This window comes from Hyla sarda, chromosome 1, assembly GCF_029499605.1.
Source record: "Hyla sarda isolate aHylSar1 chromosome 1, aHylSar1.hap1, whole genome shotgun sequence".
Classification (NCBI taxonomy): domain Eukaryota; kingdom Metazoa; phylum Chordata; class Amphibia; order Anura; family Hylidae; genus Hyla; species Hyla sarda.
This window is the reverse complement of record NC_079189.1, coordinates 150,589,167-150,616,288: the sequence shown is the minus strand read 5'-3', so window position 1 is coordinate 150,616,288 and position 27,122 is coordinate 150,589,167. Positions and strand designations below refer to the sequence as shown.

Sequence of the window (27,122 nt, the reverse complement as noted above, 5' to 3'; positions counted from 1 at the left end):
TATTTATTTTTTTTAAGCACACTTCTATAAAAAAAAAATCTTAATCCTTCCAGTATTTATTAGCTGCTGAATACTACAGAGGAAATGGTTTTCTTTTTGGAACACAGAGCTCTCTGCTGAATCACGAGCACAGTGTTCTCTCCTGACATCTCTGTCCATTTTAGGAACTGACCAGAGCAGCATATGTTTGCTATGGGGATTTTCTCCTACTCTGTACAGTTCTTAAAATGGACATGAGATGTCAGCCGAGAGCACTGTGTTCCAAAAAGAAAACCATTTCCTCTGTAGTATTCCGCAGATAAGTAGTACTGAAAGGATTAAAGGAGTTCTCCAACTGAAATCTTTTATCCCCTGCTGTGCCCGGGCTGTAAAACTAGACATAATAAACTTTCACGTACCTGCCTACGATCCCCCGTTGTTCCGATATCGCCGTCCCGTTCTCCGGTCCCGGGCTCTTCCAGTTCCTGCGGGTCGGTGACTTCACTCTGCGCTCAGCCTATCAGCGGCTGCGACGGGACATTGCTGCGGCCGCTGAAAGGCTGAGCGCAGAGTGAAGTCACCGACCCGCAGGAAGTGGAAGAGACCGGAGAACGGGACGGCGATATCGGAACAACGGGGGATCGTAGGCAGGTAAGTGAAAGTTAATCATGTATAGCTTTACAGCGGGGGTTAAAAGTTTTAGCTTAGAGAACTCCTTTAAGATTTTTTAATAGAAGTAATTTACAAATCTGGTTAACTTTCTGACACCAGTTGATAAAAAAAAAAATAAAAAAAAATAAAAAAAAAAAGTTTTCCAGAGTACCCCTTTAAAACAGACCTATCAGCATCTAAACAGGGATACAGATAAGCCTATGACTAAATAGGACTTCTCATCAGAATTCAGACATTCTTTCTAATCTTCATAGTCCTGCACTGATGTATAAGCCCTGGAGGTGTTCACCAGCAGGACATAAGCCTGGCATAAGCCGGCCCATCTCCATGCCCCCTATCGGGCATTGGGGGAGGTATATGAACATATGGATAAGTTAATGCTGACTTCAGGTGCCATCTAGAAACTACGATCGGCTGAGAAGTGATATTCTCTCTCCCCTGCAGTTACACAGTTGGCTAATTAAAGCCTTTTATCACTGGCTGAAGCCACTATTTATTACTTCACAGCTTTCCTTCTATAGCAGATTGTACAAGGGTATGTTCACATGCTGCAGATATCCCCAATTAACTTCAATGGGGAAGCCAAAATCAGCAGTGTACCTGCCACATGTGAACATACCCTTAGGCCGTGTTCACAAGGCAGTAAATGTGCAGATTGTCTGCCGGAAAATAAGGGCGGACGTTCTGAATCTTTACTTGATGCGGTGGTACTAGGACATGTTGTCTCTATAGACAGCAATGCATTTCCGTGCAGAATCAGCAGAAACATTGATCCGGTTCATTGTTTACGTTGACATCGGAATCAGGACTTCCACAGCTGAAACATCTGCCACAGAAAGTCCGCTGTGTGCACAGAGCAGCAGAATAACACTGAAATTAAAGGGACTCTTCTGCAGTGGAATATTCCCACGGAATTCCACACATTACTTGACTACTTACTGGATCCTCCTGATCTGCTATTAACCCCTAAGGACCAAGCCAATTTTATTATAGCATTTTAGTTTTTTCCTCCTCGCCTTCTAAAATCCATAACTCTTATATTTCCATCTACAGACCCATATAAGGGCTTGTTTTTTGCGTGACCAATAGTAATTTGTAATGAAACCTCTCATTTTACCATGAAATGTACGGCAAACCCCCCCCCCCCCCCCCCCCCCCCAAAAAAAAAATGTTTACTGTGGAAATTTAAATGAAAACCACAATTTTGCACATTTTGGAGGGTTTTGTTTTCACACTGTACACTTTACGGTAAAAATCTTTTATTCTGTGGGTCAATACGATTAAAATGATAACCATGGTTAGATACTCTTATATTTTTGTTTTGTTTAAAAAAAAAATCTAAAACTTTTTTTTACAAAATCAGTAATCTAAAATCGCCCTATTTTGACCACCTATAACTTTTTCATTTTTCCGTATATAGGGCGATATGAGGGCTCAATTTTTGCCCCGTCATCTGAACTTTTTATCGATACCACATTTGCATATATAAAACTTTTAGATAACTTTTTATACATTTTTTTGGCTTAATGTGACTAAAATGCATAATTTTTGTATTTTTTTTTATTTTTTACATTTACGCCGTTCAACGTACAGGATTATTAACATTATCTTTTGATAGTTTGGACATTTACGCATGCGGCGATACCAAATATGTTTATTAAAAAAAATTGTGTATGCTTTTTGGGGGTAAAATGGGGGGAAAACTGGCAGTTTTCATTTTTATTTGGGGGAGGGAATTTTTTACTTTTTCTTTTTACATTTTTCAACTTTTTCTTTACACTTTTTATGTCCCCATAGGGGACTATCTATAGCAATCATTTGATTGCTAATACTGTTCAGTGCTATTCATAGGACATAGCACTGATCAGTATTATCGGCTATCTTCTGCTCTGGTCTGCTCAATCTCAGACCAGCGCAGGAGATGGATGGAGGCAGGTGAGGGGACCTCCATCTGCCATTACAGATGATCGGATCGCCGCGGGCGCTAAGTACCGCCACACAAGAACGTACATTTACGTCCGTGGTTGTTAAGGGGTTAATGGGTCATGGTTTGGCAGTGTTAGGAGACCAGCCTGCCGCACAGGGGAGATATGCAGCACTAGCGTTCTTATCTTTCCAGCTCTTGTGTAACAGTCGTTGAGCTGAGCTTAGGCTTCTGTGAGGGTTTTGCAGACTCTGGTATATAACACAATGCAGGCTGTTGTGGTCAGGGTAGTAACACAGAATGTGTCTCCTGATTAAGTTTATTTTATTTTCTCCTTGAGGTAATAGTTTATTGAAAGCTGCATTACTTTTAGAGTGCTTGTGTTACCCCCCCATCCTATTCATAACATTTACTGTAGATGGTAAACCATCATAATCCAATTTCCAGAGCAAAACAGAGTGCAACAAGTATAGAGGCCATTGTGGACACTCTATAAGGCTGGGTTCACACCTCGTTTTGTACTTACGGCTCCCGTATACGACTGGGAGGAGGGGTGGGCGGGGCTTAATTGCTGCGTCCGCACTCAGCCGTATAGGGGAACCGTATTTAATGCATGTCTATGAGCCGACCGGAGTGAACCGCAGCCTCCGGTTGGCTGCGTTTTCGTCCGTATGCAGTTTCCCGACCGCAGGCAAAAACGCGGTCGACCACGTTTTTGCCTGCGGTCGGGAAACCGCATACGGCCGAAAACGCAGCCGACCGGAGGCTGCGGTTCACTCCGGTCGGCTCATAGACATGCGTTAAATACGGTTCCCCTATACGGCTGAGTGCGGGCGCCGCTATTAAGCCCCGCCCATCCCTCCTCCCAGCCGTATTCGGGAGCCGTAAGTACAAAACGAGGTGTGAACCCAGCCTAAGACAGTTCAATTATTCCTCAATTTATCTGAATTATCATTGTAAACATTTCACTAAAGGTTAGTGAATAGGTACTCAGCATCACTCACCCTAACCTGTTGGTACAGACTAGTAGTGCAGGCGATGCTGATGACAATGGTCTTTACTATTTCCTCCCTCAGTTGTTCACCTGTTTGCTTTTATGCAAATTAAAGATGTTCAGTCGAAGACAACTGGGACCCCCCCCCCCCCCCCCCGTGATCAGACACTTATCCGCCTCTCCCGTAGAAATGAACGGAGGGGGCTTGTATTGACCTACGTCAGTGCTGGGTGCAACAATCACGTTAGACAAGCCGGGGTCTTAACGGTTGGACCCCATTCGATCAGGCACTTATCCCCTCTCCTGCGGATAGGGGATAAGCTGTCTTCACTGGACATCTTGTGATGTCCAGCCTACATCCTCAGAGCATACTCCCTCCTTATGCATATTGCTCTCCTTTGTCGGCTCTCAAATGTGCCACTTATAAGCTACACCTAGCTACACGAAACGCGTCAGGTCAGTACAGGAAGAGTCACTGTAGTGGACTTGCTTTTTAATGCATATCCAATAAAGCCTTGATACCATAATGCCAGCAAAAAAAATATTCTAGTGTTTACTAGTACTAACTCATTTATCCCATTAGAATTAAGGGTTCATCAGGGGACCCCAATTGGGATACATACACAGGCTAACAATTCACAAAAAAAGGTTTATCATGTAACCAAAATGCAGTCGAATGTAATACAGGGTAAATATTAAAGAGGTTATCCAGGAATAGAAAAACACAGCAACTTTCTTTCAGTAGCAGCTCCTTGTCTGTCTCCAGGTTGGGTGTGGTTCTGCAGCTCAGTTTCATTTAAGTGAATGGAGCCAAGTTGTAAAACCAGACCCAACCTGGAGACAGACGGGAAGCTGTTTTTGAAAGAAGCTGTGTTTTTCTGTACCTGGATAACTCCTTTTAAAGGGGTACTCCAGCCCTAGACATCTTATCCCCTATCATTTGGATAGGGGATAAGATATCTAGGGCCAAAGTACCCCTTTAAGGCTTACCTTGAGCCACTCACTCGGGAGCCTCTTTACCATCTTCTGGCACAGTGGTTCAGTGCGAGCCTGGGTATTTACCCTCTATTTCATCCTCCTGCACATTTGCTACATGATTGTTGGTTATTTTCCAGGTAACCTTTTTGTAAGTCTGTGTATCTATGCCAATTTGGGGACCACAGATGGGGACCAGAAACCTAGACTGTTCCCAATTTGGGGAAACTCATTGGGACCGGAAACCCTAGACTGTTCAGTTTGTTTGGTTTCTGGGACTGTGGTACTGAGGATAGATGTTATTTCATGTCTTTTGCAATATTCTCCTTTTTTTATTCACTTAGTTGGGTAAAATTTTACATTTTGAACCTTTTGTATGTTATGTATTTTACGTAAATACGTCTTTTTTGGCATACCTAATAATAAAAGGTTTGTTTATTGATTTAGTAATAGTTATAGAAACATATTTTGGGTGGTGTGTTACTGATGCACATCTCGGTCAATGCTATTATTTTTAAGAACTTATGTAAGTGACAGAATGTCTACATGTATTGGTCACCTGGCTCCTGTGGTTTCTCCAGCCCTACAGTGAAAAAGTCTTTCCTTTAGTTCATCCATGACTCCTAGACCCCACTCATCTAAATCATAACATGAGTAGATGCTGTCAGAAGCATCAGAATTGTCTGTATGGTCTCTTGATGTGCCACAATAAGCTATGCATCCAGGGTGGAATAATTTATAAAAATTTATTATTTAGTATTTCTCTTTTTTTTTTTTTTTTTCCTTTTAGGCTCGGGTTGAAAAGTTATTGCCTAAAACAGGAACAGCCAACTGTACACACAAGATGGCAGACAAACTGACAAGGATAGCCATTGTAAATCATGATAAATGCAAGCCAAAGAAATGTCGTCAGGAGTGCAAAAAGAGTTGCCCTGTTGTGCGAATGGGTAAGTGCCCTAAAATGAATAGGAAAACTTATGAAATTACAATGTTTTCTATTTGAGCCGACTGTTGCCAATTCCAGCTTCAGTGAAAGGTATATAATTATTTTTGGAATACCGTATTTGTATACAAACACATATGGACTTGTTAATTCCATGTTTGTGGCCTTTTAGCTGCAATAGAACACATTGGTAACATCTTGATAATAAAGCAGGAGCCTGGTTGGAAGGTTAGCTGCATTCCCACTGTAATACATGGGATAGGAGAAACTCTTCCATCAGTACATATCACAGCATGTGAGCATTGTTGGTAGATTTATCATGTTAATACACAGCTCCTTGGGCAAGCCAATAGTATTGACCGTAGGCACTTAAAGCGAACTGTCACCTCTGTACAGGTACAGAGGTGCAGCTACTATTGCATTGAGCAGAATGTGAAATAAAATAATTTCTTTATTCTGATGCCGGACCACAGTTGGATGGGCTGGCCGGCACCCACAGCGGCACGTCTCCTCTCCGTTCATAGCATGGAGCTATGCACATCCTGATCCTGCAGGATTGATGTGCAGTGCTCCATGCTAGGCGGGGAGGGGGCGTGCTGTTGCGGGAGTCAGCCAGCCCATCCGACTGTGACCTGGCATCAGAATAAAGAGAGAATTTTCTTTTACAGACAGCGGTGAATGTGAGTAAATGCACCCGCTTATACTTTGCATTCTGCTCTATGCAATGGTAACTGCACCTCCGTACCTGTACGGAGGTGACAGTTTGGCTTTAAATGGGCACTGTCAAATACAAAAAGGTTTATATGTTGCACATCTTGGCAAAACATGAACCTTTCTAATATACTTCATAAGAAAATGTTATTTCCTTTTTATAGAAATCATGGCTTATAAAATCATGGCTTTGTCCATGCCTGTGCTTCAGCTTGGAAAAAAGTCCAATAGGTGAGGGTGGGCTAGCACTTCTCTGATAGGGCAAGAGAGAGCACAGAGGAGTGCTATCAGGCAGCAGAGGGAGCACAGAGGAGTGCTATCAGGCAGCAGAGGGAGCACAGAGGAGTGCTATTAGGCAGGAGAGAGAGAGCACAGAGGAGTCCTATCAGGCAGGAGAGAGTGCTAGCCCACCCTCACTTACTGGACTTTGTCCATGCCTGTGCTTCAGCTTGGAAAAAAGTCCAATAGGTGAGGGTGGGCTAGCACTTCTCTGATAGGGCAAGAGAGAGCACAGGGGAGTGCTATCAGGCAGCAGAGGGAGCACAGGGGAGTGCTATCAGGCAGCAGAGGGAGCACAGAGGAGTGCTATCAGGCAGCAGAGGGAGCACAGAGGAGTGCTATCAGGCAGCAGAGGGAGCACAGAGGAGTGCTATCAGGCAGCAGAGGGAGCACAGAGGAGTGCTATCAGGCAGCAGAGGGAGCACAGAGGAGTGCTATCAGGCAGCAGAGGGAGCACAGAGGAGTGCTATCAGGCAGCAGAGGGAGCACAGAGGAGTGCTATCAGGCAGCAGAGGGAGCACAGAGGAGTGCTATCAGGCAGCAGAGGGAGCACAGAGGAGTGCTATCAGGCAGCAGAGGGAGCACAGAGGAGTGCTATCAGGCAGCAGAGGGAGCACAGAGGAGTGCTATCAGGCAGCAGAGGGAGCACAGAGGAGTGCTATCAGGCAGCAGAGGGAGCACAGAGGAGTGCTATCAGGCAGCAGAGGGAGCACAGAGGAGTGCTATCAGGCAGCAGAGGGAGCACAGAGGAGTGCTATCAGGCAGCAGAGGGAGCACAGAGGAGTGCTATCAGGCAGCAGAGGGAGCACAGAGGAGTGCTATCAGGCAGCAGAGGGAGCACAGAGGAGTGCTATCAGGCAGCAGAGGGAGCACAGAGGAGTGCTATCAGGCAGCAGAGGGAGCACAGAGGAGTGCTATCAGGCAGCAGAGGGAGCACAGAGGAGTGCTATCAGGCAGCAGAGGGAGCACAGAGGAGTGCTATCAGGCAGCAGAGGGAGCACAGAGGAGTGCTATCAGGCAGCAGAGGGAGCACAGAGGAGTGCTATCAGGCAGCAGAGGGAGCACAGAGGAGTGCTATCAGGCAGCAGAGGGAGCACAGAGGAGTGCTATCAGGCAGCAGAGGGAGCACAGAGGAGTGCTATCAGGCAGCAGAGGGAGCACAGAGGAGTGCTATCAGGCAGCAGAGGGAGCACAGAGGAGTGCTATCAGGCAGCAGAGGGAGCACAGAGGAGTGCTATCAGGCAGCAGAGGGAGCACAGAGGAGTGCTATCAGGCAGCAGAGGGAGCACAGAGGAGTGCTATCAGGCAGCAGAGGGAGCACAGAGGAGTGCTATCAGGCAGCAGAGGGAGCACAGAGGAGTGCTATCAGGCAGCAGAGGGAGCACAGAGGAGTGCTATCAGGCAGCAGAGGGAGCACAGAGGAGTGCTATCAGGCAGCAGAGGGAGCACAGAGGAGTGCTATCAGGCAGCAGAGGGAGCACAGAGGAGTGCTATCAGGCAGCAGAGGGAGCACAGAGGAGTGCTATCAGGCAGGAGAGAGTGCTAGCCCACCCTCACTTACTGGACTTTGTCCATGCCTGTGCTTCAGCTTGGACAAAGCCATGATATTAAAAAGACATGATTTCTATAAAAAGGAAATACAATTTTCTTATGAAGTATATTAGAAAGGTTAATATTTTGCCCAGATGTACAACATATAAAAAAAGTTTTTGTGTCTGACAGTGCCCATTTAAAGTGCACAGGCAATAATGTATTGGATTATACATAAAAGTTCAGAAGAAACAACTTAAAGGGAATGTGTCATTAGAAAGTGACCTATTTAATGGGATCTGAGCTGTAGTAACCTAGCACAGCCACTGTGTAGTGTGTGTGCTGCATTTCTGCAAAACACCTAATAGACAAAGGTGTTGACAGATATTGGTTGACTGTCAGGATAGACCATCAATATATTTTCACTGTAAAAACGTGCTTATTCCCCACAAACAATTAGTAGTAATATGTCCATCCTGCACCTTCTGAAACCACGGTAAAATAAGTATCCAGCTATTCTCATTCGCTCTGGGTCTGCTTAACCCCTTAAGGACTCAGACAATTTTATCTTTACGTTTTCGTTTTTTCCTCCTCGCCTTCAAAAAATCATAACTTTTATATTTTCATCCACAGACTAGTATGAGGGCTTGTTTTTGTAGTATGAGGCCAGTTGTCCGTTGTAATGCCATCACTCACTTTATCATAAAATGTATGGCGCAACCAAAAAATACTATGTGTGGGGAAATTTAAAAAGAAAACCGCAATTTTGCTAATTTTGGAAGGTTTTGTTTTCACGCCGTACAATTTTCCGTGAAAATAACGTGTTCTTTATTCTTTGGGTCAATACGATTAAAATTATTCCCGTGATAACATACTTTTCTATTACTGTTGCGCTTTAAAAAAAAAACGCAAACTTTTTAATCAAATTAGTACGTTTAATATCCCACTATTTTGAAGCCCTATAAGTTTTTAATTTTTCCGTATGAGCAGCGGTATATGGGCTCATTTTTTGCACGCACCGTGATCTTTACTTTTTATTGATACCATATTTACTTATATAAAACTTTTTGGACTTTTTTTTTTTACGTTCACTGAACGGTATCAACATTTTATTTTAATAGTTTGGATATTTACGCATGCGGCGATACATATGTATATAAAATATATTTATTTTTTTTACACTCTTTGGGGGTGAAAAAGGGAAAATGGGACAATGTACATTTTTATTGGGGGAGGGGGTTTTATACTTTTTTTTTTTTTTTTTACACTTTAATAGTCTCCATAGGACGGTGAGGGGACCTCTCTGTCGTTCTGAATGATCGGATCGCCACTGCAACGCTGCGGGTGATCCGATCATCCATTTTAGTGACTGCGATGTTGCAGATGACGTGATCTGTATTGATCACGGCATCTGAGGGGTTAATGGCGGACATCCGAGCTATCGCGGATTGTCGCCATTACTGGCGGATCCCTGGCTGCTATCAGCAGCCGGGACCTGCCGCGCTTGACCCGAGCATCGCTCCGTTGCTCGCGGTTATGTATAGGACTTAAATGTACGTCCTCGTGCGTTAAGTACTGACTCACCAGTGCGTCGTTAAGGGGGTGCTCCGATGGAAAACATTTCTCCTGCTCCGGACAGTTCCTGATGCGGGCATCAGGTGTCAGCAGAGAGCACTGTGGACAAGACGAAAAAGAAATTCAAAAAGAAAAGAATTTCCTCTGTAGCATACAGCTGCTAAAAAGCACTGGAAGGGTAAAGATTTTTTAATAGAAGTCATTTACAAATCTGTTTATCTTTCTGGCACCAGTTGATAAAAGGAGTAGTGCAGTGAAAAATAACTTATCCCCTCTACAAAGGATAGGTGATAAGTTATGGATCGCGGGAGGTTCGAGCGCTGGGACTCCCCACGGTCTCCTGAACGGGGCCCTGGCAGTCTGCCGGAAGCTGCTGTTCTGACCCCCGCAAAAAGCCACGGCGGACACCTCCCTTCTTGTATTTATATTGGATACATGGCACCAGTTGATTTAAAAATAAAATAAGTTTTCCACCGGAGTACCCCTTTATGTCCTTCACACCAACATGCTAGACCTGCTTGTTCAGCAAATGGTCTCACCCAGTTCTGGTGCTGTTGTTGCATGTGGAATGGTATCTGGTGCAGTACTCTTTCAACGCTGACCAAGGGTAAGTTCCATATACAGAAGCCAGAGGGGATTGCTATAAAAACTCCTTAGTAATCCCTAAGAGGTCTTGACATGTTGTGAAGGATGTCCCATACATGCACCCCAAGCAGACAAGGATAGGTGGATACTTACATCACCATGGCTTGGTCCATACTACTAATTGCTTGTGGGGGATATTTGCATGCGTCTATTAAAGTTTATATTTTAAGCAGCATAAAGCCCACTTTACCAGTTAGTCACTCCCCTCTGGTCACCTTTTCTACCCCCTGACTGACAGCCACTAGGCTGGACTGTAATCCCCCTCTCCCTTGTAAATTTGCAGCTGATGGGAATATTGCATCTTTTCAAACTCTGCTGAAGTAACTGAGAGCTGTACGGATTCAGGGTCAAAAGCCCTATACAGCCATGCCTTTACTGAAAATGTAATTGATTTTTTATTTTTTTTTCCCCTCCAGGAAAATTGTGCATTGAAGTAACTCCACAGAGTAAGATTGTATGGATTTCTGAAACACTTTGCATCGGATGTGGTATCTGCATTAAGGTAAAGTGAAAGTGTTTTTTGTTTAATGTATTTGTTTTTTAATGGGTATTGCAGCATTTTCATAACTGTATATTGCTAGGGCCTGTAAAACAATAGAAAAAAAATTTACACCAACTGGTGCCAGAAAATTTTACAGATTTTTGAATTACTTCTATTTAAAAATCTTAATCCTTCAGATGCTGTATGCTTCAGAGAAAGTTGTGCAGTTCTTTTTCCAGTCTGCCAACCCCTCTGTTCATGTAAGGAACTGTCTGGGGCAGGATAGGTTTGATATGGGGATTTACCATGCTCCAGGCAGTTCCTGACACTAACAGAGGTGTCAGCAGAGAGCACTATGGTCAGACTGGAAAGAACTACACAACTTAATCTAGAGCAGTGGTCTCCAACCTGCGGACCTCCAGATGTTGCAAAACTACAATTCCCAGCATTGCTGTCCGGTCATGCTGGGAGTTGTAGTTTAACAACATCTGGAGGTCCGCAGGTTGAAGACCACTCATCTAGAGCATACAGCAGCTAATAAGTATGAGAAGGCTTAAGATTTTTTAATAAGTCATTTACAAATCTGTATAATTCTGGTACCAGTCAATTTGAAGAAAAAAAAAATTCTCTGGAGATCCCCTTTATCCCCGGCCCACTCAGCAAATCACTGGCTGAGATAGGTGACTGCTGCAGCCAGTGATTAAATAAGGGAGCAGGTCCTGCATCGACCACTCGTCTCAAAAGCAGGAAGAAGACAAAAGCAACTGGGGGGGCAGAAGAACAGGAATGGCAGGGGACCAGGGGTAGGTAAGTATGTCCCAGCCTATTTATTTGTTTTTACATTCCCAACAACATATACATTTGTATTCAAATGCTGAAAATACCCCTGATAACTACATTAATAACCAGTAAACATAATACAACACAGGTATGTTCGCGCACACAGGTTTTTCCACAGAGGATTTGCATCCAGTATATCCACAGCATATTACAGTTGGAGCAAAGTGGGCTCACGTAGTACAGGCATTCCACACAAACTCTGCATAAATTGATCTGGGGTGCAGATATTAAATCTGCAGCATGTCATTTTATGGCGTGAAAAAGCTTGGATTTTTTTAATGTTTTCCCTACAGCATATGATTAATCCTTCCAATTTGGTGGACCCGAAGTACATGAGTTCAATGGTTATTACTAGCTGTGTGATGAGAGAGACAGGCAATGCAAGTTCTTAATGTAATAATGGCGTCAAGAACCATCAATGATATTGCTGTAGGGATATAATAACTTAAATGTCGTTGTCCCCCCAAAGTGTGTTGTTGTAGCTTAGCCCCATTTACTACAGTTAAACTAAGCTGCAGTGGCAGACACAATACACAAACAAGTTTTCTAATCAAGAATACCTATTTTAATAATTTACTTCAATTTTATTTTTTATTTTTTTTTTTAGCTATTGATATGTAACAAACTTGAAACTAAATGCATTTATTATTTTAACAGAAATGTCCTTTTGGGGCCTTGTCCATTGTTAACCTGCCAAGCAACTTGGAAAAAGAAACCACCCACAGATATTGTGCCAACGCCTTTAAGCTTCACAGGTAAAAATCCTAAGAAACATGTCAGCAAAATGTAATTCCGTTCTAAGCAGCTGCTATATTCACCAGAGGATTCTTAATAAATCGACGCTGCATACAGGAGAGAAATCATACAGGATTTATTGCCTCGGTGAAAGCAGAATTGTGTTTGACACATAATCATTTTATTGTAACTCTTTAAGGTCCTAGCTCATTTTGGTTTTGAGGACACAGCAAGCTTTCTGTTTTTCCTCTTTACCGTTTTTCCACAGACCCATATGAGAGCTTTTTTTTTCATCATAGCCCCCTATGGGAGCTATAACACTGCAAAAAAAGTTAATAAATGTCATTTAACCCTTTCCCTAATAAGTCCAAATCACCCCCCTTTTCCCATTAAAAAAAAACCATGTAAATAAAAATAAATATATGTGGTATCGCTGCGTGCGTAAATGTCCGAACTATAAAAAAATATAATTAATTAAACCGCACGGTCAATGGCGTACACGTAAAAAAATTCCAAAGTCCCAAATAACGTATTTTTGGTCACTTTTTATATAACGAAAAAATGAATAAAAAGCGATCAAAACGTCCGATCAATACAAAAATGGTAACGCTAAAAAGTTCAGATCACGGCGCAAAAAATGAGGGCCCCGTACGCTGTAAAATAAGTTATAGGGGTCAGACGATGACAATTGAGAACATATAAAGTCTTCTGCATGTAGTTATGATTTTTTACAGAAGTACAACAAAATCAAACCTATATAAGTAGGGTATCATTTTAATTGTACGGACCTACAGAATAAAGATAAGGTGTCATTTTTACCGAAAAATGTACTGTGTAGAAACGGAAGCCCCCAAAAGTTACAAAATGGCATTTTTTTCTAAAATTTCGTCGCACAATTAGTTTTTTTTTTTTTTTTCCATTTTTCCAGATTTTTGGGTAAAATGACTGTCACTGCAAAGTAGAATTGGTGGCGCAAAAAATAAGCCATCATATGGATTTTTAGGTGCAAAATTGAAAGAGTTATGATTTTTAGCTCGGGTCGAGCAGTCATCCTGGCTCCCTCACAGGATAGGAAGGTTCCTTCAAAGCATGCCCTTCTTGGAAGTCGGATAACCATTCAGGCCACTTTGCAGTCAAAATACAAGACCAAGAAGAGGAAGTATATGGTCCTTCAACCACTGATACACACGCCCTTGGAGATAAATTATAAATAGTAAATCAACTTAAATCTACCAATGAGGCCACAAATATATACACAATAAGCTAAAAATATTTACTTTTATTAAAGATCACAGTAAAAGAAAGACAATGCCTCACAATAAAGTGCTCAGAAGTGCCACATCATATATAACACAAGATGGAGAACACATCCAGGGAGGGTTATAGGGTACAGGTGAGTGACCTGACCTAACCAACCCTGCCTGGTCTAACCCCTTGCCCTCACTAAAATACGTGTGGACAGGGAATAGGGATATAAACAATGTAAATAACCAAAAGGTCAAACATACATAGATTATAAACAGTAGAATGACAAAATATGTATATACTCTTACTCCTTATGACCTACGCGTTTCACCCTAACTTGTGATTTGGGGTTCATTAGGGCTCGGAGGAGCAGTCAACATACCTCTACATTTAATAATCAATAAACAAGACACTAAATACAAAAAAATATACAAAATACCAAAAATAGTGAGGCACACGTGATACATAAATGAAGCGTAATAGCTGCACGATGATGCTGAGTCGAAAATAGATGCTACAGATAAATTAGATAAATTCATCCACATAGGCCACAGATATGGGAATGAGAGTCCTTGATTTTACTTTTCATAGATATGACAATACGTTCCTTGCCCAAATAGATACTTCCCACAGAATTGTGTATACTCAAGGTGACCGGGTAATGTATTGTTGGAATACCCAAAAGGGAGTCTTTGATCGCACAATCCTAAATTGCTGGAAATACTGGAGCCCTGGTTCAAATAATCCACGGGTACCAGACAGATAATAGCTGATATAGCACAAAAGTGACGTGTTACAACACACTATAGACATCCCAAGAAATAAGATGCCAGAAGCCAGTTAATATCCAGATAGAGGATTAATGGCATATTCAGCTCCAGAAGGCACCTATAAAGAATCGAGCAACAGATGACAAAAAAGAGGCCAATGGAGTAGGTAACAAGTTCCGCTTCCCTAATATGGAAGCTCCCGAAAGATGATACACTCCCGGTCCCTGCCATCCATTGTGTGGACTCACTTTGCAGTCAAGTCGGGCACCCATAAGCCTCCCTATGAAGGGACACCCCCACCCAGGAATTATTTTCAGGTGGGAGGTAGTTTGTCCCTGTTCTGGGACGTTTTACTTGCTCAAGTGCATGACTCTTTGGTCCGAGATGTTGTTTCCGACGGCTTTCTGATCAAGTTTGCTTCCTTTCCAATGGACTGCTTTTTTTTCGATCCCGACCTCCTTGTTCTCCTTCCTTGGCCTTCAGACCCTTCTTGCATAGGGAGTGATTGTCCCAGTACCTCCCGAGGGGTGTTTTTCGGATTTCTAATGTACTTTGTTGAAAAAAAATAAAAATAAGTTCTCTATTTGTGTTTTAAAAAAAAAACTGCTACTGTGTGTCTTCCTACTGTCCTATGTCCAGAGCACATTTTCCCCCCATCTTTTGCACAGACTTTAGACTCCTGCTAGCCTGGCAGAAGTCCAAAAGCAGGAAATGCTGAGGGGTGTGTGTGCAGCCTTATCCAATCATAGCTTATCTTACACACTGAACTGCTCTGGGCTGTGCGTAGCAGAGTAGGGGAGGAAGTTCTCCCCTGTATGGGTTCAGATGATGTCACAGTCTGCCGGGTAATGCCTCTTCTCAGTCTGTGAATCTGAAAATACAGAGCAAGATCAAGGTAGAAAAATCGAGATTTTCCTAGCTTGTGACGGAAAATATTAGTTATATGAAGACAGGAGGCGAGTATCTTATGCATTATTCTTTCTTTAATAATGCCCATAGCAGAACAAAATTCAATAAACAATCAGTGTAAAGAAAAAACTACAACTCCCAGCAGTCCTGGGACCACAGCAGCCACTCCTCGTCTGTAGCCCCTATATAAGGACTGCCCACATATAGATCCTCCTCTTTCTTCACGCGAATCAGAGCCGCACAGGAAACCGAAACGCCAGCCAGACGTCCACACCGCTCCTTAAATCTTCGGCCAGCAAGGCCAGAACTCAGGAAACGAGGCCAATCGACGGCCTAACTTCGTCCCAACGGGGACTGTAGAGAACTCCAGCAGTGCTTAACCAACAGGTTATCCGCAGACAGGAAACCAGTCAATGCCTTCAGTATCCTGAAAAGACAATAAAAATCATAACAGGGTGGGTAGGGAGGGAAGATACTCGCCTCCTGTCTTCATATAACTAATATTTTCCGTCACAAGCTAGGAAAATCTCGATTTATATATCAGACAGGAGGCTCATATCTTATGCAAGTTCAAAGCTAATAAGTATCGACAGAGAAAACAAAATCAGAAATAGTATTACAAAACTGACATGGAAACATGGTCCTCCGGTCTGAAGTAGAACCGGCGAAAGGTAGTCTCTGAAGACCAATCAGCAGCCATGAGCAAGTCAGAAAGGGAGCCCCCTGCTGTGACTATTTTAGTAGCCATAGCACCCCTAGAAGAATGAGCTCCAAACAGGGAGACGTCTATGCCCGCCATATCCATGGCGGAACGCACCCAACGAGCCAAAGTAGCGGAGACCACCGGATGGTGAGGTCTGACGTAGGATATAAGAAGTTGAGAGAAATCCGGAGACCGTAAATCTGCAGTCTGCGATTCATACGCCTGTAGGCAACGAACCACACAAAGTCGAGGATGCGCGGGAAAAAACGGGTAAAAAACCGAGTGGATACCTGTCTTGGTCCGTCGGACCACCGAAAACTTGACTCCCTGAGGCGAAAATTGTCGCCTAGAGACGTCCAAAGCCTTCACGTCCGAGACGCGTTTGATAGACACCAAACATAAAAGGACAGTCAGTTTGTACGACAACAGTTTTAGGGGAAGATCGTCATTGTCTTCCCAAGAGACAAACATCTCGAGCAACCTGGAGACATCCCAGGTCGACTGATATCTCGGCCGCGGGGGCCGTGTAAACTTAATGCCACGCAACAGTCTACATACCAGTGGGTGTTTGCCCACCGGCAAAGAGTCCACTGGGCAATGGTAAGCCGCGATAGCCGATCGGTAAACGTTGATGGAACTATAAGATTTGCCGGATTCAAAGGAATCCGCCAAGTAGTTCACCACTACAGACACAGGTGCATGTACGGGATCAATCTGTCGTTGATCACACCAACGAACCCAGAGCCTCCAGGCTGATCGATAAGCCGATCTAGTCCCGGGGGCCCAGGCCAGGGCGAGGAGATCCCTAGCTGATCTTGAAAGATCCTGGTCCGCATCCGGGACCCCGAAACCAACCACGCTAGGAGAGGAAGGTTGCCCTCCAACACCAGAGGGTGTAGATCCCCGGTCGGGTTGGAGAGGAGCTGTGGAAATTGGGGCAGAAGTCTGGGGTAGTCCACTGCCATCCCCAGAAGGAGAGGGAACCACGGTTGAGTGGGCCACCAGGGGGTGATCAGTACAATCGTCGCCCTCTGGTTCATCGTATGTAGGAGGACCCTGGAGATCATCTGGAATGGGGGAAACGCGTAGTGCGTTCCCCTGGGCCAGATGAGACGGAAAGCGTCGACTGCCGACGCCTCTGGGTCCGGTCTCCAGCTGAAAAAGCGAGGTAATTGATGATTGAGGCGAGAAGCGAAAAGATCCGTACACAATGGACCCCAAAGCTGTCTCAACCGTAGGAAAACTGATCGATCCAGCCGCCAATCGCTGGAATCTAGTAAGTAGCGAGAATTCCAGTCGGCCACCGTGTTGGAGACCCCCGGAATATATTCCGCCACCGGGATAATGTTGCGGTCTAGACAGAAATGCCAGAAGTCCTTGGCAAGATCTGCAAGCATCTTGGACCTGGTGCCCCCTAGGCGGTTGACGTACTGGACCGCCGCCACGTTGTCCATGCGTAACAAAACACAACAATTGGACGCTTGTGGCAAGAAGCTCTTGAGGGCAAAAAATGCCGCTAGGAGCTCCAAGGCATTGATGTGCAGGGCGACCTCCGTGGCGGACCAAGTCCCTCCTGTGGAAGCCTCCCCGCACCGCGCGCCCCAGCCGAGACGACTCGCGTCCGACTCTATAATGACGTCCGGGCAGGAATTGAATATGGTTTTGCCGTTCCACTCGACGGCATGACGAAGCCACCACTGCAACTCCTCGATGGCAGCCGGACAAAGAGGAACTTCGTCCGCATACCTGAGACCCTGGCGCAGATGCATAATCTTGAGTCTCTGAAGGGCCCTGTAGTGCAAGGGGGCCCGGAAGATGGCTTGGATAGAGGCTGCTAATAGGCCCACCAAGCGTGCTAGTACCCTTAAGGATAAGCACCCTCTGCGTAAGACTGCTCTGATTTCCTTGCGGATCAGGGCCAGTTTGGATTTGGGAAGGCGGAGAACGGCTTGATTGGTGTCCACCAAGAAGCCAAGGATCAAAACCGATTTTTCTCGGTTGATTATGAATCCCAGATTCTGCAGAAGCAGCACCGTCCATGACATGTGAAGAGAAGCTTGCGCTTTGGAGCGGGCCATGATGAGGAGGTCGTCCAGATAAATGATCAGACGGACCCCTCTGCTCCTCAAGGCTGCCACCACTGGTTTCATCAGTTTGGTGAAGCACCACGGAGCTGATGACAGGCCGAACGGAAGGCAAGTAAATTGCCACATGTGGTTCCTCCAGAGGAAACGAAGATGTTGTGAATCTTGGTGGATAGGGACGGTGAGGTAAGCGTCCTTCAAATCCACCTTCACCAGCCAATCGCCTGGTTGTAACAAATCGCGAAGGGAGTGAATTCCCTCCATCTTGAAATGGCGATACGTGACATGTTGGTTTAGTTCCCGAAGGTTTATGACCGGACGGTAACCGCCCCCTTTTTTCTTCACTAGGAAAAGGTTGCTTACGAACCCTAGGGAAGAAGGGTCGATCTCTCGGATCGCCTGTTTGGACAGGAGATCTTGAATCTCGTTGTCTATGAGCAACATGTTGTGTTGTGAAAAACGGATAGGAGTTGGCTGTATACCCAGGACCGGTAGAGATTGGAGTTCTATGTGAAATCCCGCTACTGTCTGTAGGATCCACGCGTCTGCCGTAATCGCAGACCAGGCGTGGGAAAAATACATCAGGCGCCCCCCCACAGGGATGTGAACATGTGGAATACCTGGCACACTTACCGGTAGTTGGACGGGAACGGGGATATCCGCGTCCGCCACGTCCGCGCCAAGGTCGACCTCTGGGAGGGAAGAAAGGCGACGGTTGTGCCATTGGGACTGTGTAGGACGGAGGAGCCTGAGGGTACTGGTATTGGGCAGAGGGTCTGCCCTGTGGCCTATAGGAGGGGGTGCGGCCGGCAGATCGGCCTCTACCTCTGCCGGCCCGAGGAAAAAACTTATTTGTCCCTGATTTCTTTAATGAAGTCTGGGCTTTATCCAGACCTGTAAACAGGCCGACAAACCTGTTGATGTCCTTCATCAGGTTGTCCCCAAAGAGCATTCCTGCTGCTGCAGGCCCAGACTCAGTTTCAGCTAGGTGGGACAGTTGCGGGTCGAGGCGCATAAGGATCGACCTACGTCGTTCAATCGAGCAGGTGGTGTTGGCCGTACCTGCCAGGCATATGGCTCCCTGGGCCCACCCCCGGAGTTGGCGGGTATCGACAGGTTGATCTGTCGTTGCGGCCTGTTCAGACAGGTTAAGTATCTTAGTGAGAGGGCCCAATAAGTCTAAGATACGCTCCTGAATAGTCTTAAATGAGCGTTCTATTCCCTTCTTAGGGAATTTACCCGATTTCATTAGGTATTTCATCAAAATGGGGTCCACTTCGGGGGTTGCCACTACTTTATTGGGAATAAAGGGCCTGGGACACTCAGCTCTCAGCTTGTTACGGCTGGTCCTGTCTAGGGACTTACGAGCCCAGAGTTCCACATACTGGGTCACGTGAGGAAGTGGGGACCATTCACCCGATCGTGGATGAGAGATGGAATCAGGGTGAAAAAGGGGTTCACCTAGGGAATCTAGGATCACAGTGCCCTGTGTAACAGGGTTGGCGTCGGTGTCGAACGCCGTATCCCCAGCATCCTCGATATTAGGGTTGGATTCAAAGTCGTCAGACTCGCTGGATGATCCCGACGAATCCTCGTCAGAGGAATCTACGTAAGAGTCGGGTTTGGTCCGTCTAGCGGATCTGTGCCTCTTCTCATGTAACTCCCTGAGGCCCAGGGGTCGAGTGGAGTCTGATGGATGCTGGGGTTGGCAGGCCGGGGTAGGGGCTGCCTGGAGCACATTATTGTCTTCCCCTGCCGGGGAGTCAGATGTCGCCAATGTATGTTTCCTTTTATGGGAAACCTTTCCCTTCTTAATTGGCGGTTCACCGCCTTGGAATGGCGGGACAGATGCACAGGATACCGCTGGTAGTGATCCAGAGGTTACCATGGCGGAGGACAAAGCCGCCTGAACAGACTTATTAATCAAATCCTGTATCTGGTTGGCGGTCATAAATTGGGCCGAGTCTAAAGAGCTCTCCCCTCTACTGGGAGCAGATGAGGGTTCCTCAGCCATATTGACTAATAGGTTAACTGTAGGAGAAACTAGTGGGAAAAGAGAAGGATTGATGAGGGGGAGGAATAAATTCCTGTAATCTACCAGGTTATCTGTAGGAGAACTAGAGGGAAAGAGAGGGTAGATGAGGGGAAGGAATAAATTCCTGAAATCTACCTACAAAATATACGTATAGGGAAGTAATGGTACAGGCTCCGTCCTCCACACCGCTAGCGTTGCACTGACGCAGCGGTGGGAGGTGAGCCTGAGAGTCCTTGTACCTGGGGACGAAGTCTCGCGAGACTACGTCCGGCTGGGTACTGATTGGAAGGCGCAGGAGCGCGGTCCAGTGACGAAAAGGAAACTCCGCCCCTCTCAGCGTATAGGCCGCGAAGAAATGCGGCCGACGCGCGAAAGATCCGCCCCTATCCCGCGCGCGCGAAGCGCAGAAACGTAGGAGGAGAAGGTAAAATGGCGCCGGGGGGGGGGGGGGAAGCGGTGGAAGGTATGAGGAGCGGAGAGTGTAAGAGAAAGTGGGGTGATGAACCGGAGCAAGGAGAAAGACTAGCGCCGGGGAAATAGTTGTCCGAAACGGGGTAAAATCGCATAAAATGCGAATGGGCGAAGATAATCGCGATTATCTTCTCCCAACAACACAATATCTATAATAGTTATGAATAACAAGTAAGGAAAAAACCCAAAGTATTAATCACAGATAGCACTTATCTTGTATGCTCTGCCATGAGCAGAAAGAAAGAGGAGGATCTATATGTGGGCAGTCCTTATATAGGGGCTACAGACGAGGAGTGGCTGCTGTGGTCCCGGGACTGCTGGGAGTTGTAGTTTTTTCTTTACACTGATTGTTTATTGAATTTTGTTCTGCTATGGGCATTATTAAAGAAAGAATAATGCATAAGATATGAGCCTCCTGTCTGATATATAACTAAAAAATTATAAAAATAAGGGTGATTTATCATGATAAAATTCATGAGGTACTCTTTAATGTCATAAATTTCAGTAATGTACAACAAACTGATAAGGGTCCTTTAAGGGAAAACATTTTAAATTGTTTTTTTTCTTTTAAATGTTTCAAACAGGTTGCCTACTCCCCGACCTGGTGAGGTGCTTGGATTAGTTGGCACCAACGGTATTGGAAAATCAACGGCTTTGAAAATTCTTGCTGGAAAACAAAAACCTAATCTTGGGAAGTATGATGTAAGTAAGCTGCAGTTTATTTTGTTTTCTTGATTGTGATATTGCCCCTTGACCAAATTTGGTATTGTTGTAATCGCACCAACCTAAAGTATTGAGTATTATAGCTGTATGTACTGTACATGAATGGAGTGCAGGGCAGGTCCCGACTGCTGATAGCAGTAACGGCAAACATCAGTGATTGTGCTGATGCCCACATTAACCCTTCAGATGCCGTGAAGGGTTGACCGTGCAAAAAAAAAAAAAATTTTACTCTTACAGGTAATTGTTTTTGGTTGAGCCCACAATGGCACCCTTGGAGAGACCACCTCCTCATCCGCAGGACAGGAACAGGAAATTAATCGCATATAAGGATGTAGCCAGCCCCTATTTCCCAGTTCTTCAGCAAGTATCAAGGAGCCAAACTAACAATAATTCTTAATCGCAGAATACCTAAAAAACTATACTAAGGACCTAAGAAACAGAAAACTACCAAGCTTATTCTATTTATGAAAAAATCTTTTATTGTTATACCTTTTTTAATTTTATTATACTATATTCAGGGTGGGTATTTGTGGGTGCCATTGTGGGCTCAACGAAAAACAATTACAAGTAAGAGTAATTTGTTTTCCCTATGGCCCACAATGGCACCCTTGGAGAGTAGATTAGGCTAGACTATTGGGGGGACCAGAGCTTGAAGAACCTTTTCTACCAAAAGAAAGATCCTCGTCCCTCAGATCCAGTCTGCAATCTGGATCTAAAGAAGGTTGTGAGGAGAACTCCAGGTGGCCGCTTTACAAATTAGTTCTAGGGAAGCTTAATCCTTCTCTGCCCATGAAGTAGACACTGCCCTAATAGAGTGTGCTGTGAATCCTGGGGAAGTAACACCTGCCTCTGAATAAGCTATATGAATAGCCTGCTTGATCGCTCTGGCTACCAACTAGGAGAAGCAGTCTTCCCCTTGAAGCTGGGGAGACTTCCTCCAACTTCTGGAAGCATCAAGGTAAAGCAATAAGCATCTTCTGACATCTAAGCAATTGAAACTCCTAAATCATGTTTAGGAATTTACAGAAAGAAGGTAATGTAAAAACCTGGGACCTATGGAAATCTGATACTGCTTTGGGAAGAAAGGCAGGGTCAGGAGACAAAACAACCTTATCAGAAAGAATAGTCCTATAAGGCTCATTAATGGAGAACCCTGTAATCTCCCCCACTCGCCTAGCTGATGTAATGGCTACTAAAAAGTTAAGTTTAAGTGTCAGGATTTTAAAGGAGTTATCCAGGAAAAAACTTTTTTTTATATATCAACTGGCTCCAGAAAGTTAAACAGATTTGTAAATTACTTCTATTAAAAAAAATCTTAATCCTTTCAGTACTTATGAGTTGATGAAGTTAAGTTGTTTGTTCCTGTCTACGTGCTCTCTGATGACATGTGTCTCGGGAACTGCCCAGTTTAGAATCAAATCCCCATAGCAAACCTCTTCTACTCTATGCAGTTCCTGAGACAAGCACAGATGTCAGCAGAGAGCACTCTTGCCAGATAGAAAACAACAACTCAACTTCAGCAGCTGATAATTATTGAAAGGATTTCCATTTTTTTAATAGAAGTAATTTACAAATCTGTTTAACTTTCTGGAGCCAGTTGATATATAAAAAAAAAAGGTGTTCCTGGTGTTCCTGGAATACCCCTTTAATGGACATCTAGTTAAACTATTTTATACTAAGTTTAAATCCCAGGGAGGAGAGGAGGGTTTAAGAACTGGTCTCAACCTAACCGCTGCCTTAACAAATGTTTTAATCCAAGGGTGTTCAGCCAGTCTGTAGTCAAACATGCATGGGATAGGCATAAGGCTATCATTCATATAAGATAGTGCCAGGGACTATTGATAGTATTCAGATTATTGGGCAGATTAGATGGGCCAAATGGTTCTTATCTGCCGACACATTCTATGTTTTAACTAATGCACTAGTGCAGAGACCTGTACTTTAATGGTGCTAGGACGGAGGTTCGTGTCTAGGCCTGCTTGTAAAAAATCAAAAATACTAGTAATGTTAGGGGCCTCTAACACATTTACTGGGGAACCAACAACTCTAAAAATAAGGCCTTCCAAGTTCTCAAGTATATCTGGGATGTCGCCTTCTTACTACTAGCCAACAGGGTCGTGATCACCTGGTCAGAAAGCCCCCTCTGAGCTAAGATGTCCCTCTCAACAGCCATGCCATCCGATGCAGATTGGAAATCTCTGGATGTAACACTGGGCCCTGACATAGAAGGTTCGGGGATTCTGGAAAGATCCAGGGGGGCACAACGGACAGCTTCCGGAGCCACGTGAACAAAACCCTTCTTGGCCAGAATGGAGCAATAACTATCACCGAAGCATTGTCCTGTCTTATTTTCCTGAGGGCTTGAGGTAATCGTCTGATGGGAGGAAAGGCGTAACGGAAACCCCCCTCCCCCCAAACCTGTGAGAAGGCATCTATTGCTAATGGCCGGTCCGACGGGGACAGAGAATAGAATTTAATCAGCTTCTTGTTTGCCCTGGAAGCAAAGAGGTCTATAAGAGGGACCTCCTAAAGATGACATCTGGGAAAAGACTTCCTGGTCTAACTCCCACTCCCCCTGATTCAGGCGATGCCTGCTCAGATAATCCGCTACACAGTTCAGAGACCCCCTTCAGAGGAAGAGCAAAGAGGGAGGCTAGATGTAGCTCGGCCAACCTGAACAGGTGATGAAAAGTCCTCATTAAGGCTGGAGACCTGGTGCACCCCTGATAATTTATGTAGGCTACCACTGTGGAATTGTCTGTCATAATTTTTAAATCCTTCCCAGCCACCAAAAGTTACAAAATGGTGTTTTTTTTCTTCAATTTTGTTGCACAATGATTTATTTTTGCCATTTTGCTGTTGATTTTTGGGTCAATATAAAGTAGAATTGGTGGCGCAAAAAATAAGCCATCATATGGATTTTTAGGTGCAAAATTGAAAGGGTTATGATTTTTAAAAGGTAAGGAGGAAAAAACAAAAGTGCAAAAACGGAAAAACCCTCCATCCCCCAAGGGGTTAAAGGGATACTCCGGTGGAAAACTTTTTTTTTTAAATCAACTGGTGCCAGAATGTTAAACAGGCTTGTAAATTACTTCTGTTTAAAAATCTCAATCCTTCCAGTACTTATCAACTGCTGTATGTTAATGTTAAATTTATGTTCTGGCACCATATGATTTTTTTTATTTTTTATTTTTTTTGTTTACCGGAGTAACCCCTTTAACTACTTATCGCCTCTCCACAGGATAGCGGATAAGTGTCTGATTGCAAGGACTCCTGGCTCTTCTCATGCACGCCTCTTCTATATAAATGTCTTTGGGAGAGTTGGAGATATAGTGCTCGTATAGAGATACACGGAGGGGGCATGTCAACCGTTGCTTGGGGGCCATGGTTGACACCACTCGGAGCAGTGGGTGATCCGTAAATGAGGAGAGTCCGAGCGAAGGGCAGGAGATCGCAAGGGTCCCATCAGTCGGACCCCCTGCAATCAGACACTTAACTACTTATCACTTATCCACAGGATAGGGTTTAAGTACCGGAGTTCCCCTTAACTGGTGCCAGATGTTAAACAGAATTGTAAATTACTTCTATTAAACATTTTAATCCTTCCAGTACTTATTAGTTGCTGGATGCTCCACAGGAAGTTCTTTTCTCTTTACATTTCTTTTCTGTCTCACCACAGTGCTCTCTGCTGACACCTCTATCCATGTCAGGAACTTTCTAGAGCAGGAGCAAATCACCATAGCAACTTTCTGGCACCAGGTGATTAAAAAAAAAAAAAAAAAAAAAATATTTCACCAGAGTACCCCTTTAACCCCTTAAAGGGGTACTCCGCCCCTAGACATCTTATCCCCTATCCAAAGGATAGGGGGTAGGATGACAGATCGCCAGGGTCCCACTGCTGGGGACCCCCGGGAGCTACCATGCAGCATCCACCTTTAGCGGCTTACGGAACCGCTGGGGGTCCTTAGGCTGAGTCCATCTCGACCACAAGGACGGAGCATAGTGACGTCATGGCTCCGCCCCCTTGTGACATCACGCTCCACCCCCTCAATGCAAGTCTATTGGAGGGGCGTTGCAGCTGTCAGCGTGACGTCACACGCCGCGGAGCCGTAACATCACTTTGCTCCGTCCCCGTGATCGCCAGTAATCAGACCCGCAGCGAACACTCTCTGGGGACTGATTCTAACGAGGTGAGGCGTGGAAGATCACGGGGGTCCCCAGTGGCAGGACCCCCGCGATCAGGCATCTTATCCACTATCCTTTGGATAGTGGATAAGATGTCTTAGAGACGGAGTACCCCTTTAAGGACTCTGATTTTTTTTTTCTCATTTTTTGCACTTTTTTTTTTTTATCCTTACCTTTTAAAAATCATAACCCTTTCAATTTTGCACCTGCTGACTCATATTATGTTTTTTTTTTTATTTATTTTTTTGGGGCGCCGCCAATTCTACTTTGTAATGACATCAGTCATTTTACCCAAAAATCTACGGTGAAACGCCCCAAAAAAATGTAGACAAAATTGAAGAAAAAAAACACCATTTTGTATCTTTTGGGGGCTTCCGTTTCTACGCAGTGCATTTTCTGGTAAAAATGACACCCTCTCTTTATTATGTAGCTCCATATGATTAAAATGATACTCTACTTATTAGGGATCGACCGATTATCGGTATAGCCGATATTATCGGCCGATAATCACGATTTTGGGCATTATCGGTAATTACCTTGCCGATAAGCCAATAATGCCCCCCGACCCGCCTCACCGCGTCGCACACCCCCACCGCACCGCCCCGGCCCCATTGCCTCCCCCATCCCCGGTTTTATAATTACCTGTTCCCGGGGCCCACGCTACTTCTTGCTCCTGCTGCGTCCTGTGTTACGCTGTGCGCAATGACGAGTGAAGTGACGTCACAGTCAGTGCGCACAGTGACAGCTCAGGAGGACGCCACCAGAGCCAGATGTAGAGTGGACCCCGGGAACAGGTAATAATAAAACCGGGGATGGGGGAGGCAATGGGGGCGGCAGGTCGGGGGGGGGGCGGTCGAGGTGCGGTGCGGCGGGTCGTGGGGGGCGGTGTGGTGTGGCGGTGGCAGGACTCGGGACCCCCGGACAGGCAGGCGGCCTATGGCACCGCAAAATCCACTGCAGTGCATTGACTTAAAGCGCCCACTTTAAATCAATGATCTGCAGCGGTGTCGCGGGGCTTTAAATCAATGATCTGCAGCGGTGTCGCGGGGGGATAAATAGCCAATAACTTATACCGGAATATCGATTATCGGTATCGGCCCTAAAAAACAGATATCGGTTGATCCCTACTACTTATATAGATTTGATTCTCTTACTTCTGGAAAAAATCATAACCACATGCACGAAAATTTATATATTTAAAAATGTCCTCTTCTGACCCCTTTAACTTTAACTTTATTTTTCCGCATACGGTAATGTATGAGGGCGAATTTTTTGCTGTACCATTTTTGTTTTGATCAGACTTTTTGATTGCTTTTTATTCATTTATTAATGGTATAAAAAGTGACCAAAAATACGCTATCTTGGACTTTGGAATTTTTTTTACGTGTGCGCAATTATGTACACAAGATATATTTTTATAGTTTGAACATTTACACACACAGCGATACCACCACATATGTTTATATCTATTTTATTTTTTACATAGATTTTTTTTATTTTTATGGGATAAGGGGAGTGGTTCAAACTTTTATTAGGGAAGGGGTTAAATCAGCCCTACTGAGTTTCCGGGAAGGTTTCACTTTCACTTTAGACTTGGCAATACCAGGCATCACCACGGTCGGTGATTAGCCGCGGGTCTCGGCCGTTGATAGCCGCCGGGATTAGCCGCCAGTCCTGCCCGTTAATAGAAATCGGGACCAACCTGGTATGACTT

At 44.8% G+C, this 27,122-nt stretch overlaps 1 protein-coding gene across 1 annotated transcript in view; it reads left to right on the top strand.

Moving 5' to 3' along the window:
• ABCE1 (ATP binding cassette subfamily E member 1) overlaps nt 1-27,122 on the top strand; it is a 54,519-nt gene that overhangs the window by 1,526 nt on the left and 25,871 nt on the right. The window contains exons 2-5 of the mRNA XM_056562872.1: nt 5,335-5,491; nt 10,644-10,729; nt 12,206-12,303; nt 21,085-21,202. Coding sequence (XP_056418847.1) covers nt 5,389-5,491; nt 10,644-10,729; nt 12,206-12,303; nt 21,085-21,202 — 405 coding nt within the window. The 5' untranslated portion in view covers nt 5,335-5,388. The remainder of the gene's footprint in view (nt 1-5,334; nt 5,492-10,643; nt 10,730-12,205; nt 12,304-21,084; nt 21,203-27,122) is intronic.